General features: G+C 41.2%; 1 protein-coding gene across 1 annotated transcript; it reads left to right on the top strand.

The window, feature by feature from the left end:
- The first annotated feature begins 328 nt into the window (after positions 1-328).
- On the top strand, positions 329-17,605 carry SERINC1 (serine incorporator 1). The gene is made up of 10 exons (XM_074819227.1): positions 329-505; positions 6,289-6,450; positions 7,792-7,985; positions 11,118-11,197; positions 11,391-11,528; positions 12,451-12,620; positions 12,744-12,834; positions 13,967-14,108; positions 14,219-14,449; positions 15,970-17,605. The coding sequence occupies exons 1-10, from the start codon at positions 467-469 to the stop codon at positions 16,106-16,108; spliced, it is 1,386 nt and encodes a 461-aa protein (XP_074675328.1). The 5' UTR covers positions 329-466; the 3' UTR covers positions 16,109-17,605.
- Positions 17,606-17,963: the final 358 nt, after the last annotated feature.

Raw genomic sequence — 17,963 nt, forward strand, 5'->3', positions numbered from 1 at the left:
TAACACACCAGGGGAGGTGACCGACACGCCACAGCCGGGCGGCCTTTCCAGGGGGCGCCGAAGGCCGCGCTGGGGGCTGTGACCAGCCGGGCGGCCGCCGGCCCAGGCCAGCCGCCGGCGGCAGCGGTGCGCGGGGGCAGCGGGCCCCGCCCTGTCACAGCCGGGCCGCTCCGAGCACACCAGCCCCTTTTCCGGTCACAAGCTCTGCGACGAGGAGTTTAAACCTAAACGTAAGCCTAAACCCGAGTCTGCGCGGAGGCGGGGGCTGGCAGCGGGATGCCCACCGAGCTGCCCCGGCCCTGCCACCGCCCCGCCCGCTTTCCTCTCCCCGGAAGTGACGCTGGCGGCTGCCGTCAGAGCAGCCGGAAGCGCCGTCGGGAGCAGTAAACAAGCCCCTCGAGAGCCCGCGGCCGCCGCGCTTCCATCTTGGAGGAGCCGGGCCCCGACCCGGAGCCCGCCGCGGACCATGGGCGGCGTCCTGGGCCTCTGCTCTCTGGCTAGCTGGGTAAGGCGGGCGGGGATGAGCGGTGCGGCGGTTCCCTGCCCCTCACTGCCCGTCGCAGGCCCGGACCCGGCGGTGGTGCTGCCCCACCTCCTCCCCCAACCCCCCCCCCCCCCCCCCCCTCCCCCCGGGCCTCGTCCGTCGCCTCCCCGGGCCTTTGTCTCCCAGGAGCGGGGGCGGCTGTGGCGCTGCCTTCTCGCCTCAGGCGCGGGGAGGCTGCGGGCCCGCTCCCACCCAGGCTCTCTCCACCCCGAGCGGCCACCGCCCCCGCTCCTCCGGGGTAGGGCTCACTCCCCGGCAGGCTGGCGGAGGCGGGCCCTGGGGCGGGTCCCCGTGGGGGTCCCCCCAGCTCGGGCTTTGCCGGGTGTCCCCGGGGATCGGCCGAAGCCCGTTCGCTGGGGCTGTGGGGAGCTTCTTACTTATTCGGGCAGGCCGGCCCGTCGCGCTGCTGGTTGCTGCTTAGCCCGCGTTACTGTGCGGGAAGTGTTGTTATGTGCGCTGAAACTTCCCCTCCCCAAATCTGTAAAGGAGTCAAAATCTAATTAAATGCTTTGAAATTCAGCCTTTTTTTTTTAAAAAAAAACCGCCTGTTTTCCTGATCCTAGTAATTGTATTTAATTCCTCCTTCTTACGGCTTTGTCTGGAGCAGCTCCACCCTTTGTAGCACCTTTGTCTTACCGAGCCATCGTTTTCTCACGGCACAGTAGTCTGTAGTGATGTGTCACCACCATGCTGAGCGTTGTCAGGTGATTTTTCTTAATGGGAAACAGTAGTTTAAGATGGTTTTAAAACTGTTGGCACTATGCAGAAAAGCAGGGAAGTTGGTAGAGATCCTACATGGCAGTTCTCAGTTGAGGCACTGCTGTCTTATCCTTAAGCGATGGTGTCTTTCCAAGTCTAGTCCCTATGCAAATAGACACAATGGGGTGGATTGTGAATCGTTAGACGTCAGACTTAAAAAGGTCAGTGGGATTGTGAAAACCTGAATTTTCCATACCAAAAATATTGTACCATACTTGGACAAATGAAATTGCGTGTATTTAAACTGTTCATATACACAACTTAGTGGTCTAACAAAACCTCATATTGATTCAAGCGCCTATTTTTTGTGCTATCAAAATACACGGACTTTGGTTCCCCTAGTACAGAGTGATATTTAATTAGAGAGATGATACTTAACTCCTTAATATTCTCTACAAATTCTGTGAAATGATCTCAGAATTGGTAAATTTATATGAGCTAAGCTTCCAGGCTGATATGCATGTAAATAAGCAACTAGAACACTGATAATATCCTGTTAATGAAGTAGTGTTAGTATTCATTTTGCTTTAATTAACATTTTTAAACACTACTTAATGGATTAGCCAGTTAGGCTTTAATTACTAGCTGAATATAGTTAACGTTAACACTTTAAATTATTGTCAAATACTGAGTGACGGTATAACTATACATTCTAATTCAAATACTTAATATATACTACGTTTCCAAGTGCATAAACAGCCTTTCTGATATCTTGCTGGTGTTTGTAGTGCATGAAGAATCCTCTTGGTTTTGAATGTTTGTTTCTGCACAGAGAAATGAGCATGTAATCTTGATTAAGTCAGATTTATTGTGGGTAACTGACCCCCATTCCTTCCTTTAAAGTGCCCGAACAAATAAGTTTGGGTTGTTTTTGTTTTGGTTTCTATACTCCCCGTCCCTAGTGGTTTTAAAGTGTTGTTTTTCTTTCCACATTTTAAAACTGCAGCTAATCAGCATTTAAAGCCTATATAATAGCTCTTATAGGAGAAATCTGCCTGTGCTGGTCTCTAAGGATATGTCAGTATAAACGCCCTTTGTGGCTCTGAAAGAGAAACAAACTGAGGCTGAAGTAGCAGGGGAACCAGATGTAGTGGAGTTTGTGCTAGTTCAGACTGTGCCACGGCCTGGAACACTACTCCTCTTTTGTCTGGGAAGACTCTGCTGCCGGCATTGCTTCAGCTGTGTAGCTTCTCTGGAAGGCCGTGTGTTGTGCCATGCAGAGCTCCTCGGGGTAACTGACCCCAGCATCTGGCCTCAGACCTTTATTCTGGATTTTTTGTGTGGTGTCACTGCCGGTTGTAGCTCTGTCCTACTGTGTGCTGATCAGGCAGTGTTTCAGTTTAGGGTTTTTAAGAGCAAAGATGAGCCTGTTGGGCATGGGGGGGAAGGCCTTAAGAGCACTGTCATCTCACCAAAAGTCTTCTGATTCTGATGACCTAGATTGGTCAGGCAGTGCCATTTTCACTCTGCTGGGTCTTGCCTGTATTGCATTGTTCTCTGAAATAGCTCAGCTGCTGTTTAGCTCACTTTATGAAGGCAAAGATCTTGATTGAATCAGTTCCTTTTAAGTGTATGAGTATGATGTAGCTAAAACCTGACTAGGCCCAGCAGGGGACTTAGTGTTTTTGCGAATACTTAATTCAGTATATAATCATTCAGTTACTACCCCAGTAAGAAGATTATGTTTGGTATTAAAAACTTGTTCTGTGTGCGTCAGGGACAGTAAAATTTGACTTTCAGTGGTTTTGTGGGGTTTTATCTCTCCTGAAATATTCCTGTTGTTATGTGTTCCTCCTGCAATTTCCACTGCCGTAGAGAATGAAGTGACTAGTTCAGCAGGCATGAGTTAACTCGTCTGCCCAGCTGGCTGCTCCCAGAATAGGTGTGTGGGTTATCTTTTCTTACTTTGCCTCAGGGAACACCACTGAGCTGCTTATTTTTTTCAAAAATGTATAGGGATACAAGTTGGTTGGTAGGTACAAAAGATACTGGATAGCAATAGATTTATGTAGTTGTGACTTAGTAACTGTTGTCCAAGCTTCCTTACAAAAACAAGCTCAAAACTAATTGCAGAGTAACTCTTTGTCTGCATCTATGACTAAGCTGAGTTTCACCTGGGGAGTTAAACTTTGATCTATGTGGTAGTATCTTACTGTTCATACTGTAGTATTTTTTGTAGGAGGCATGCTCTGAATTTAGGAAGAAAGTGACACAAACTGTCCTTGTCTCTCCTGCTGATAAACTCAGTTTCATGAGCTCAGTGTTCTTTCCTTTCTGTTCTTTTTGAAGTCTGTTACTTGTTAAAGGGCTTTTGCCAATAGTATAATGTGTATTTAGTAGAATGGCATATATTTTATTGTGTGTTGCCAAAAGAAAGAGAGGCTTGGACTGTAATGTGATTCCTTGTGAAAGTGTCCAACTTGTACCAATAGTATCAATTATCAATAGGGGTGTCTTGTTCAGAGGTGTGCGTGATCAGAGCTTGTAAGCATGAGCTGTTGGGGGCGAAATGCTTTAGAAGTTGGTATTGGAGCTCAGGCACTTAAGTGAGGGCTGTTGCCTTGTTTGGGACACACTGTTTCCCAGTGAGGACAGCCATCTTTATTTCAGCCACTGTAAGCCTCCCATTGCTCTAGAAACAGGCGTTACTCTGTGTTCCCCTTGATGCACTCAGGAGGAAGCTGCTCGAGTTATTTATGTATTTAACAAACAACACTGGGATTCACCAGAGAAGTGAGTTCTGATGCAGGGACCGTCTGGTATAAATTTTCTGCAGCAGATGAGCCTAGGCTTACATTCTACTCTGCCAAACTCAACCTTTTATTCAACAGTATCTTTAAAATATATTAATGCAGACAGAATTAGTTCAAGAAAGTAATTTTTTTAACAGAGAATAGAAATGTTCTTCAGTAGAAAGGCTATTTGTGTGTGTAGGAAATAGTGTAATACATTAGTACTATAAAATCCTGGTGCATCCTAAGCCAGTATTTGCCATACATTTCCTGCTTACTAAGCATAGATACCCCTAATGTAGTTTCTTGCAGTCATAAAACAGCCTTAGAGGATCATCTGGTCCAATCTTTTGTGGGAAAGGGAGCCTAGATAAGATGATCCAGCACCCTGTCTAGTCACATCTTGAAAACCTCCAGTGATGGGGGCTCCCCCATGTCCTTGGGGAGGTTGTTGCGGTAACTAATTGTTCTCACTATAAAAAATGCCTTTATTATATCGAGATGAAACCTCTTCTGGAATCAACACTTTCATACTCTGTGTGCTATAATGATACTGAGTGGAGGAGGAAGTAAAACAGGGCAATATAATATCTTTTACATACTGAAATAGTTATAATGAGAATCTACCTAGTTTCACTTTTAGCAAGACAAGTTTAATAGTGAAGTTTGCTAATCTACAGGTGATCCTGTAGCATAGCGGAGTGAAAATGCTTGGATCCTCTGTCTTTGGAAAGGAACACAAGTACAAACAGAATACAAGGAAGTTATTTGAAAGACCCAGTTTGTGGGTTCAGTGTGTGGGTCTGGTTGAACCTGTAAGAACAGTAATCTGAGCCTTTTCCTGAGGGCTTCTCTGGAGGCTGCCTGTTGTGGCAGTCTTGTCTGCTCTTCCCTGCAAGCCCTGGGGCCTTCCCGGTGGCAGGCTGCTGGCATTTTTGTTTGTCATATGACTAAACTTTTAGGAACTCTTTCTGACACATGCCAGTCTTACTGGGTGATTGACATTCACTGGTCATGTGGCCGTGTCGCTAGTCATGATCTCGTGTGACTGGGTATCTTTGATGATGTGGTGATTAACACCTGTGGCTTTTGTCACATGGCAGAGGTGTCCCTGTGTGTGTGCTGGGGAGAAGGTGAGTTTTACCCTGTTCAGTATCTGTCAGAGGTTGCATTGTCTGTTGTAGCTCAGATAGGGCAGCGCTCGCTCAGTAACTTTGCCTTAGCTGGAAAATTCGTGGCCTCCAAAATTTAGCTGTTACTTGCTCACAAGGATTTTCCATGTCTTCTAGGCAAAATAATTTATTTGTAAATTAAAAACAAACAAAAAACAACCCCAAAACATTTTGATTGTGCCTTTCCTCTTTTGGCTTACGTTTACTTGTGAAACCTTGCCCTTTGGCTTCCTGAATTGTCACTCAGCAAGTGGCAGAAAATTGCAAAGGGGGATGAAGTATGTTTCCCGCTCCTCCCGCCTCCCCCCGGTGAAATAGCACTATCTGCTCCCTTTCCTTCTTCCCACGACTTTCTGTTTAAGAACTGAATACAGGTAAATTTTGTCCTCTATTTTTTTTCACTCGTATCATTACAGCTGTACAGCATTCCTGTCCACTTTTGCTGTTGATATTTGGTAGCAACGATAATACGTGTGGTGTGTGTTTGCTTTGTTCTTGTGGTTTCTAGGTTTTACATCAGGTAAGTTAACTTTGTCAGCTAACAGAATTAGGCGATATGCAAGTAGCTGCTAAATATGCATTTTACCTATTGTTTGTGTTCCAGTACCGCTCATGACCCCGGTGAGGATTGTGGCCCAACTCTGCCAGATGCTAAAAGTGTACCTTGATGGCAGTTGTGCTCAAATTTTTTTCCTGTGGTACATTACATTTGTTTAATCTCTGCAGCTGTGGAAGGAAGGAGGTAGTTGTTAACTAAAAGCAATCCTTGCATCTCAGCTGAAATTAAATATAATTCAAGAGAACAAATGAGCCCGAATGCAGTCTTTATTTCCTCTGAATGGATAAATGATTACTTTTGACAGAGCACTAATTTCGCTGTACGGTGGCGAATTAGGAAGCGCTGCCAAGACTCTTCAGGGGCTCTGTAATGTGTTGCAGCGACTCAGTCTGCCCTAGTGTTGGGATGCATAGGATGAGTCATGTTCCATCATAACTTCTGATGATCTGTGCAACGGGATTAAATACTGAAATCTAGCAATGCAAAACTTCTTAAAGAGTTTATATTCTGTCTCTCTGTCAGATACCGTGCTTATGTGGAAGTGCCCCGTGCCTGCTTTGCCGATGCTGCCCCAGTGGAAACAACTCCACCATAACTCGGCTGATTTATGCATTCTTTTTACTTCTTGGCGTGAGTGTTGCCTGTGTGATGTTAATACCAGGCATGGAAGAGCAGCTGAAGAAGGTCAGGTTACTTCTTTGCTTAAGTGTTTGGTAGAAGTGTCACAGATAATTGTAAATGACATCTTGAAAGCATGGGTTTTATTTGGAAATAAGTAATCCTGCTGCCGCCTGTGCTTCACAGTCATCATTAATTTGATTGTAGATCAAATAAAGAATTTGTGGGATAGTCACTGCATAGATGAAAAGCACTAATTAGAAATAAAGGTGCACCTCTTTAATAGCTCAGAGCAGAAAAAAATATCTCGTATCAAACAAGAAAATGTAATTTATGTATGTGGAGTTTTAAATTACATATTTTGGAGATGTTTGTATTTGTGGCATTTGATTTTGATTGCTGTTAATAAAAAAAAATAATCTAGGATGTCTTCTAGTTTCATTGTGCTGTACTAGTCAAAATTCTATTTTAAAGTCTGCAAAAGCATAACAAAAATATTTTTCACTAATGATAGTAGCATATTTTTCACTAAGGAAATTAGGAAGTGCTTATAGGATTTTACAGTTTATTAGTTCATAATATGAAGATATGATAGCTCATGTAAAAATTACAGAGTGATAATTTGAGTTATGGGGGAGGGCTTATAGGTTCACTGAACTCAGATTGCACGTGCTTTGGTTCTGTTAATCATTTTGCTGTCTTCAATTTTTTCCTAGTAGGTAGTAAGTTCTGTTAGGCATGCTTTTGATTTTTCTTCTCCCCAAATGATCTGTAAATGTTTATTTCAGTGTGGTGTAGTAACCACATTAGAGCTTCAGTGAGAGCCACGTTAGTCACCTAGGAAAGAAAATTACAGTCTTCTGCAGTGTGGTTTGATTTCAGAAAGATGTTGCTCATGTCTGGTAATGACTGGAAAGGATATTCTCAGCTGTTTCATACGGGAGTTACAGATACTTCTGGTTGATGGTGATGTTACTTTTTGGGGGAAGGCTGTTTCTGTTTTAGAGAGATGTGAAGAGGCTGCCTTCTCTTAGCTGTGTCATGAACCTGATAGTAACTGTCAAGTCAAATTTACCAAATCACAGATCTTTTATTTATCTCCTGATTCAGATCAACATGTGAAAACTGTGTATCTTTGAGAAGTTCTGAAATGGCTAATACCCCCCCCTCCCCCGTTAATAAGATTTGTTTTTATTTAAAATTTGCAGGATTTTTTTCCTTGAATGTGTTTAATATTCTGGTTGGACTATAACTGACAATACAGCCCTTCAGTATCCTATTGGCTAGCAGTGTTAATAGTTGCATAATATTACAATATTAATGAATTGTATATTAATTAATTGCGATTAGGTATTTACTCACAGAAAGCCTTTTACAGATCACTGAAGTATCTTGTTTTTATCACAGATCCCTGGATTTTGTGATGGAGGGATGGGAACAACTATTCCTGGTGTGCATGGCCATGTGAATTGTGATGTACTAGTTGGTTACAAAGCTGTGTACCGAGTGTGCTTTGGTATGGCCATGTTCTTCCTTCTCTTCTCCTTACTGATGATCAAAGTGAAGAGCAGCAACGACCCAAGAGCAGCGGTGCACAATGGGTAAGATACAGAAATGAGGGCGGTGTGTGCATATGAGATACAGCTACTGTGAAAATAAAGCCTGTGGCTGAGCATGCTGGTCACATTTACTGTTCCACAAAGAATTTCATAGTAGCTAGAGGAGTGTTGTTGCAGTAGAGGGCATTCAAAGTTATTAGAGTTCTTAGACATGGCAGATTAATTTTTGTAAGAGGAAAAGATACACGTGACTGTCACTTCTCAGAGCCTGAACTATGACAATGGATAATCTGTCCGGAGGTTTCCCAAGATTAGAGATTCTGCTTTTGTCCAGAGATGACAATATTCAGACATGAATAATGGTACTAAGTTTCATTCCACTGAGATTTATTTCAACAAATGGAAAGATTAAAAAGCTTCATCTGTCCTCTAGGAATTACAGTCCTCTTAACTTTGATGTTTGTAAGGGCTTGCTCTTTTCTGAACAGTTTTATTTTAAAGATTATAACAGTTATATATATCGCTATATAAATATATAACATACCTCTTTCCTCTGTGCTACCTTTTCTTCAGTCTCCCCTCTGCATAAAGAAGAGCAAGTTATGCATTTAGTTTCTGAGCTTCCCAGTAAATTTTTCCTTTGTATTTCTGCCATTTGAGAATTCTAACTATAATGATAATGGTGGAATTTCAGCTTGCGAGTTGACAGAAGTGGTAGCTTTCATCCAGACTCAGCCTATGTGTAATGTAGCTTCTTGAACCAAGGAGATGTAAATATTTGTAATAGGGCATGGCACTAAAAAGCATAAAACCATTTATGGTGCCTAGTCTTGGTGGTCACAGTGATTGCTTAGACTACTACTTTTTCAAGATGATTATACTTAGCAGAAGCTGTGAACAGCTGAGCCATAAAATTAAAGAAATTTTATATTCAGTATAATAAGGTTAAGCATTTCTAGCGCAAAATGAGAAACAGTTTCAAATTATTTCTGTAGGGGAAAAGAAGATAATTAAGACTGAACAGAATATTGCTTTGTTTACTTATTTTGTTTGTTTTGGTCTAAAGAAAAAGAGGCCTGGTAAATGAGCAGTAGCTCATTTCAGCCTTTCTCTCCGCCCTGCTTTGTTCAGGAGAGCGTATTGTTACAAGCAAGAAGAAAATGGTTCAGATACTGTAAAAACCAAAGTGTTGATATAGAATGTAAAATACACCTTTTACATGATGTGTAATCCTTTTACCTAAAAGTGCTTCTTAAGTGTTTGGGATCTTCTTGATACCCTTATCTGGGGTTGTGCTCCCCCGTACAAATTTTGGTTTTATTTATGCAGCCCATAGCAGTTTACTCTTCTTAACCAATCTACTGTCAGCACTAGGATAGAAGGAAAAATGATACTCGTTAACTGTTACTGGTAAAACATTTAATAATGTTACTTCCAACACTTCTGTAATAATTTGTTGCTTCAGTAGTATGCATTACAGGTAGCTTTATGAAAACCATGGTTCTGATTTTTGAAATTGTATGTGTCTTCAGTAATACTTTGATATGTAATCTTTCTGTCGGTGATCTGAAATATTCAGACTATTAGATTTTCCCATGTATGTGTACTACCTTTCTTTCATACTTGCATGCAAGCCCATTAATGTGATCCAGTGCCAATGTTAACCTTCTTTGCTTTTGTAACAGCAGTCAGAATGGTTTCTTGCCTCAGGTTGATGATGATGATGATAAAAAAATCAGTTATAATGTATTCACAGGATTGTTGGTGGCTTGCACAGAATGCATAGCAACTGTAGGTGTTACTTCAGACAAGTATTGTTTTTGGCTGTCACATGTTGGATGGATACAGTGTTAAGATCCCTTAAAGTCTGGAATTAGAGATGAAATTTATACAAACGTGAACCTGTTCTTATTTCTGTAATTGAGAATGACATTGATTTAAAATAAAATTCGACATGTGGATTCAAAAACTAGTTTTAGTGGGGTATGTATTACACCATAAATGTTATAAGTTAATTCAGCTTTCAAACTGGGTTTCTTCACTTCTCTATGTCCCAGTGAATTAGTCCATTTTTCTAATATTCTTCACTTCTGTCATCTCACATAGTTCCTCTCCACACAATTGGAATTTATTCTTCTGGTCACCATCACTTGATTGTAACAGCCAGAAGGAGAGATTGAACTTGTGCAAAATACGGGAAGAAATGGGAAGGGATAGAAAGCTTGAAAACTGTGCAAGTGTTTGACATCACGGGGGTGTGATACATGTCTCTGTGCTATATTCAGTTTTGAAGTACATATAGATGGTACTGTGCCTATATTTGGAGCTGCCTGTCACTGTGATTGGAAAAAATAGTCTTCACCTTCTTACAGTTTGTTGGCCTAACTTTTTGAAGTTTGCTATGCAGGGTATATTTGTACACAGTCTCTATTTGGGGTGAGTTTGGTAAATCTTTGGTGGAAGATATTTTCTTGTCTGCTTTTTTGTTTGTGCATGAGTTCATACCTTTTACTGGGAAAAAAAAAATCCATTGCTATTGCAGTGGAACAGGGACTTAGAATTTGATTGTGTCCTTTCTGTGAAGGATAAATCCTTTACTTTTGTAGTTGTGATAAATCCTCATCACATGTTAGGCCTAAAGAGTCTGAAGTTAGGTGGGAAGAATCCAGGCTTTTGTACATCGCTCTTGTAGGAAATAAATCGAGACCGGTAGGGAACTCCAGCATAATGTTTTCTGTCACTGTAGGCACCAACCAGATCTCCTACCTTTTTGGTTTTGATATTAAAAACAGGTAGGGATTTTTTTTAACCCATTTTTCAGATATGCAGGCAGTTCAGTAATCTCACTAGTAAAAACCTTCTTAAAAAAAACCAAAGCAAAACTCACAATTACATTCCACCTTGGCTTCATTTGTAATACGTGAGTGAGGTATCTCTAGGAAATGTGTAAACTCCATGTCAGTCTAGCACAGTTTAAGCATGATTTTCTGGAGAAAAAGTCTTGAGCAGATAAAATAAGATTTTTATCCTACTTCAAAAGAAGTGCATTAAGAATGAGTGAATTAAAAAACAACTCTTAAGAATGTGCATTTTGTATACTTACAAGTTTTTGTGAATTAGATCAGACTTCAGCAGTTGCCTGACTTTTTGGTTTTTTTTTTTTATTCCCTTTAGATTCTGGTTCTTTAAATTTGCAACAGCACTTGCAATTAGTGTTGGAGCTTTCTTCATACCAGAGGGACCATTTACAACTGGTAAGGGAATATTGTCTTCCACTGTATCATGGTGCAATCCTAACTGGTTTTAAAACAAAACTAAGTGCATGCTGGTGTTTTATAGCTTTAATTGTAGCTGTGTAATTATAGCACTTTCCTGTGTTAGGAACATTAAGACAGGTTGGTAAATTATCTATGGTTCTGAACTGGTTTTGTTTTATTTCTCTTTTAGTGTGGTTTTATGTAGGTATGGCTGGGGCGTTCTGCTTCATTCTTATTCAGCTGGTCTTGCTAATTGACTTTGCCCACTCCTGGAATGAATCTTGGGTTGAAAAAATGGAGGAAGGAAACTCGAGATGCTGGTATGCAGGTAAAGGACTGTACTACAATCAACTTGTAAATTTCATTGTGTGTTATGTTAAATAAATTATTCAGAGTAGTGCATTTTACCAGAGTGCAGAAGGGCTGCTTCATGCATAAGTATTGTTTTCTCGGATAGTGTAGTTCAGCTCCATTGTCTGGCTGTCCTTTTGATGGCAAGTTAAGTAAGAGAGGGGCAGCAGCCTCTGAGATCTAATCCCTGGGAGCAGGGGTTCAGTTTATAATAGCAGAGAAGTGGCAGTAGTAGGTTTTTGGGTTTGGTTTTTTTTTTCCAGCCACAGGTTTTGTTACATCTCGGTGCTGATTAAAAATGAACTAGTCTGTTACTGCTTTATGTGAGCATAAGCATCTCAAATGCTTTTTCTTTCTGTCATTCTTAGAATGTATATGCTGAGTGAAAGACTTTGATAGTGAAGGAGAGTACAAGTAATCTCACTGGAGAAATAATATGTTAATATTCATGAAGCATTTCAGATGTAATAGATTAGCTGTTAGAGAAGACAGCACAGCTTGTCCGTGCAATGGTCACTTCACTCTAATGTTTTTAATAAGATGGAATTTGGAAATAAGACTTTGTTTTTTTTCTATTGGAGAAGTAGCTCTTCAGTTTCTTTTTTAAGCTTTTAGCCAAAGTGTATGTGGTATACCTGTATTCCTTCATACTTGCTGCTCTTGGTTGCTGTTAGAGCACTGGAGAATCAAGTATGACTTCAGGCTTCCCCTTTATTGTGTTCTTTCTTTTCAACACCTCAGAGTATTGAGAAGAACTTATTTACTTTACATTTCAGTGCCCAGAGCTGCTCTCCAATTGTCATTGTATACCATATCCAAAACCTGATAATCATGCAATATTATTTGTTTTAATAGTCTTCATTATTAACCAGTTTAACTCTGTTTTTGTCTTTTCACAGCTCTGCTGTCAGCTACAGCTGTCAATTATCTGCTGTCTCTAGTAGCTATTGTCTTGTTTTATGTTTATTACACTCATCCAGAAGGTTGTTCTGAAAACAAGACATTCATCAGTGTTAACATGCTGCTGTGTATTGGTGCTTCTATAATGTCAATTCTGCCAAAGATTCAGGTATAGTTTTGATTGTTACCTTTTAGGGGTTTTTTTGTGTTACCAGTCCCGGAAACCTATAATATAATCGTGCCTGAGACTTTTGTTTGCCTAACTTTGCTGTGTCATGACTACTTTGTATAGGAATCTCAGCCAAGATCTGGTTTGCTGCAGTCTTCTGTCATCACAATTTATACAATGTATTTGACTTGGTCAGCTATGACCAATGAACCAGGTAAGTGTAGTAACCCTGTGTGGCTTTTTGGGTAACCAGTTCAGCAGTAACTTGTATCTTCACCTTTTTGCAAGGCAATGTTAGAATGGGGTACTATAATGCATGCCAGTTAGAGGCAGGACTCACTCGTTCGTGTTCTCTTCCCCCCACCCCAACTTTCTGTAATAATACTGAAGAAATAGTTCTTCCAAAGATAATGTGTTTTTCACTTGCTCTTATGTTTATCGTATGGAGGAATTTCTACCTATTATTTACAGGACTGTAGTATTCTAAAGCTTAGATATTGCAGATTACCATCACTCTTCCAAGGTGTCTGGAAGGTTCATCTCCCTACCAGGTTTAATGTTTCTTACCTGGTGACTGAGATGCTACTGATTGTATTTTTCTGAACTGAGGATTTAAAAAAAAAAAAAACAACTTTATTTAATTTAAAAATTTATCAATTTGTGTCTGAAAACAGCTGATCATCTATAAAACAAACAAACAAAATTCAGAAATTCTGCTGATTAAAAGAAACAGCCAAATATTGATTTTGGTGTTTTTAATTGGGTCTCTGGCCCTTTTATCTTAATTATGGACAATCTTCTGTGCTTCTGTGTAACAGCACACATGAGTCATATCTAATTCCTGCAGTAATTATGGGGAAATAAGATTGTCTGCTACTTACGGCTGTTTCATCTGTTATCTGTGGATGCTGGGGGTTGGGAAGTGTTGTTAATATGAAACCGAGTTTGTAGCATTCTTTTCCAACTCTGAGATGACTCTGGTTACCCCATGTATAGAGTATATGTTTGTCAAACTTCTAGTGGTAGAATTCCTAAAGCTTAATATGCAAAGCATTTTTATGTTGTTGCATCTAATTATATGAGATGGAACAGTAAGGCTGTTGATGCATATCTTAAGTTTAAAATCCTTTTATCTGCTTAAAGAGACAGATTTTTAGGCGACATACTGTCATTTGCCTGCTTTAGAGAGGCTCAGTAGGCTAAAATTAGATTCAGAGCTTTTTTACTTCAAGGCAGTCACAGTCACAAAGTTCCTTTCTATTACCATGCATTCAGTGTGGATATGTAGTATTAAATATTTGTTCTGTTCTTGTTTTATGTAAGTTCTACTGTAATTTCCCCCACAGATAGGCGCTGTAACCCAAGTTTGCTGAGCATCATTGGTTACAACAGCACCACCATTCCAACCCAAGGTCAGGTAGTTCAGTGGTGGGATGCACAAGGAATTGTAGGACTGGTTTTGTTTTTGCTGTGTGTTCTCTATTCAAGGTAAGATTCCTTTAAAAAAAATTCCTGCTAACTTGTATTATTTCTAATTGTCAGATACTGAATTGTGTTTATTTGGGTAACTGTGCTGTGTGCTTTCCTGTCAAATACAGCATCCGAACATCCAACAACAGCCAAGTTAACAAGCTGATGCTGACCAGTGATGAATCAACACTGATAGAGGACGGAATGCCCAGGAGCGACGGCTCCCTTGATGATGGAGATGATGTTCACCGAGCCATAGATAACGAGAGGGATGGAGTTACTTACAGTTACTCCTTCTTTCATTTTATGCTTTTCCTGGCATCGCTGTATATCATGATGACGCTTACCAACTGGTACAGGTATTTATGTTTGATAACTTACTGCACTCATAATGAACATCCAAGATGCTATCTTTTGCTGGACAAGGAGGCATAAGTTATATGCTCTGAGGAATGTAGGTCTTGAATGGGACTTCTCAAGGGAAGTATATTGTTTGAGCTACATTAAATGAATTGTATTTGTAAATTGGAGTAGCCAACCTTGTTCACATGTGCCTATCATATTTTCTAAGATAATTCTAAGGTAATTCTCATGATTCATTGCTGAAATACGTCCTGCTGAAGTGGACAGGATAGAGTCTTAAATTCTATAACAACTAAATATAAGGGGAGATGGGACATGTTACATCAGCAGGCTGAGGGAGGTGATCCTTCCCATCTACTCAGCACTGGTGATGCCACACCTGGAGTGCTGGGTCCAGTCCTGGGCTCCCCAGTGTGAGAGGCATGGACATACTGGAGAGAGTTCAGCAAAGGGCACAGAGCTGGTGAAGGGACTGGAGCATCTGTTATATGAGGAGAGGCTTAGAGAGCTGGGACTGCTCAGCCTGGGGAAGAGAAGGCTCAGGGAGATCTCATCAATGTATATAAATAAATACCTGAAGGGAGGGTGTGAAGAGGACAGAGCTAGGCTATTTTCAGGGGTGCCCAGTGACAAGACCAGAGGCAATGGGCACACACTGAAATACAGGGTGTTCCCTCTGAACATCAAGAAACACATTTGGATTGAAAGGGCAATCACATGCTGACACAGGTTGCCCGGGGAGGTTGTGGAGTCTCCATCCTTGGAGATACTCAAAAGCCATCTGGGCATAGTCCTGGTTAGCTGGCTCTAGGTGTCTCTGCTTGGGCAGGGGGGTTGGACCAGGTGACCTTCAGAGGTCCCTTCCAACCTCAGCCACTCTGTGATGGCGTCTGGTGGAAAGAAATCAGGTTGTCTCCTCCCTGAAAAAACCCTCACAATAAAATAGTCCTCATATATGTGAATTTTTATTATGTTAATGGCTTGAGCAGATGTTCTTCAGAATTTGAAAATGTAAATTATGGTCTCTAATAATTTGTTAAAGGACAACTTGTATCAAAACAGCAACCTTCAAAAGCAACTCTTAATAGATAGTACTGCTGTAGATGTGATTTGTGGCCCAGCTTGGGTCAATGTGACATCAAGATTATTGGTTCTTCTAGGTGTTGTCTTTTGGCAAGGTAAAACGCATTATTTGTATCTAGAAATGCTGTCCGTTCCCTGCCTTTCCACAGATTTGCTTAAAGATGCCTCATAATTATTTCTGCTTCTTGACAGCTTCTCTTACTAAATATTTTTTGGGCTACTGTTGCTCTCCACCTTCCTGTGACACCAGCTTACAAATGGTGTTCTTGTACAGATTGGTGTGAACAGCCTGGAAGAAGGGTAGAAGTGTCCTTCAAGGTGTGGAGCTGCAGTGAAAATGATCTACTGTGAAAACAGTGCTGACGAGTGGCTTACTACACAAGTATGTCATAATGAAACAAAAATAGCAAATTCTTTTTTCTTTCTTTCACAGTCCGGATTCTTCTTATGAGACAATGACCAGCAAATGGCCGTCTGTCTGGGTGAAGATATCTTCCAGCTGGATTGGCATCGTGCTGTACGTGTGGACTCTGGTTGCTCCGCTGGTTCTTACAAACCGTGACTTTGACTAAGCTGTGCTGCTCTCTAGGGAGATTGTGCTAGCTTCACCGCGTCTTTGAAACAAACAGTATTCCCGATAATAGTGCAGTTGTAAATATGTGTGTGTGCACGCGTGTGTGCGTGTGCTATCCATGTAGTATCCCCCGCTTTCTTCTGCATGATCACCTTGAATCATGTCTTTTGTCATTTCACTAAATGACGTTTTCTAGCTGAGCTCAGTGACAATTACTATAATGATGGTTTTCATAGGATTACTCCTAGATTGAGTGCTTCGGGAGCATTAGATGTAAGATCAAGACCTTTTGGAAGCAGGTTTTTTTTCCCCTCAATTGCATTAAATAGCTGTAGGAAAAGAAGTGCAAGTGTTAATTAGGGTAACAAAACAGTGTTAGACCAGGCTTTGCAAGTGAAGGAGGAGCTGCCTTTGATCCCCGTTGCCTTGATTCCAAAGTAAGTCTTGAGTAAGCATTGTTAAGACTCAAAACTCTGCATGTTGGAGTTTACAGGACATCTTGCAGCATTTTGGCGCTAACGGGCTGACCTTTTCGTGTACGGAGGGCAGCAGCACCCTCAGCCCAGATGTTAAATGGGGAAACTTCCACCTGAAGCTGCAGAGGAGCTGATGTCCTCCTGGGTGCTGTTGGGTTGACGTTGCAGACAGGAGGACAGACACCCTGGGGAAAAACATCCTGGTATCAGATGCTCCAAAGCATGTTTTTTAAGGCACTTGTTTACAATGTGCATCTATGTATTATTCTTTTTTTTTAAAAGTAGTTTAAATGAGATAGCTGTGCTGTAATTTATTGCTGGTTTGTATTTCTTGGCTAAGCTACAATCACAGAGTGTGTGAGGAGCCAAGTGGTGAAAACTGTGTAAGCCCTTTAGAGGAATTTTTTGAGTATTGTCGTTAAAAAAGAAGTGGAGGAAAAGGAGCACTGAAATTACAGTAACTGAAGGAGGCTTGCATTAACTGAGGCTTCAATAAAAGTGTTTCTTAATATATTTGGGGCTCTAAATTTTGAAATCTTTTAATGTATTAAGTATTTTGCTTGTTGTCCAGTGCCAGAGAAGGACTTGAGCCTAAAAAGTCTAAATCTAGGCATGAGGCAAGACATTAATCTGTTTGATTAAAATACTGTATAGTTCCTGTGCAGTTAGGAAATCTTAAATGCTTTTGTGCTTGCTGCTTTGTCAGGGCAGTGTGTAAGCTGCAGTATTTGTATGTTACTTGCTACAATTTGAGACTAGAGCAGCCTGACTGGGAGTGACCCTTGAGCCTTCAGCAGATGTCATGCTGACCTGTCACCGTGGTGTTTATACTGTTACTTACTCTTGCTGATTGTTCTCTAAGCTTTTATTTTATTTCTGCACCTAAAGACTGACATTTACTGCAGAAGTCTGACACGTCAAACTTGAGATGGTAAGGGAAAGATTAGTAAAGGCTTGTAATAATTTGGAATATGTTGTTACCTTATTAATAAATAAATTTGGATGAAAATGTCCAGTGACTTTTGATGTCTTGTACTGCTGCCACATGGGGCTAGTATGGGGTTTCATGTTGTCTCCTCTTCTGCTCCTGGGATGCTTTACAGCACTTGTCAGCTTCTGAGAAGTGACAGCTGCCAGCTGTCTGCCAAGTACCCTGGTGTGGCAGTTCAGCAGTTCCTTGCTCTGGGGCATCACATGTAACCCCTCGTGTGGGGTTTCTTCTGGTTCTTCTTTCTGTGCTCTTTGCACCGATCTCTGAAAACACAAACATGCTTCACAGAGGTGACTGCTGTCCTGCTGCAGTGACTGCTGCTGTGCATCCTGTGTGCATGTTTGGGTAAGACACCTGAGCACCAGCTTTAATGCAGCAGTTCCTGA

This window comes from Strix aluco, chromosome 3 (genome assembly GCF_031877795.1).
Source record: "Strix aluco isolate bStrAlu1 chromosome 3, bStrAlu1.hap1, whole genome shotgun sequence".
NCBI lineage: Eukaryota > Metazoa > Chordata > Aves > Strigiformes > Strigidae > Strix > Strix aluco.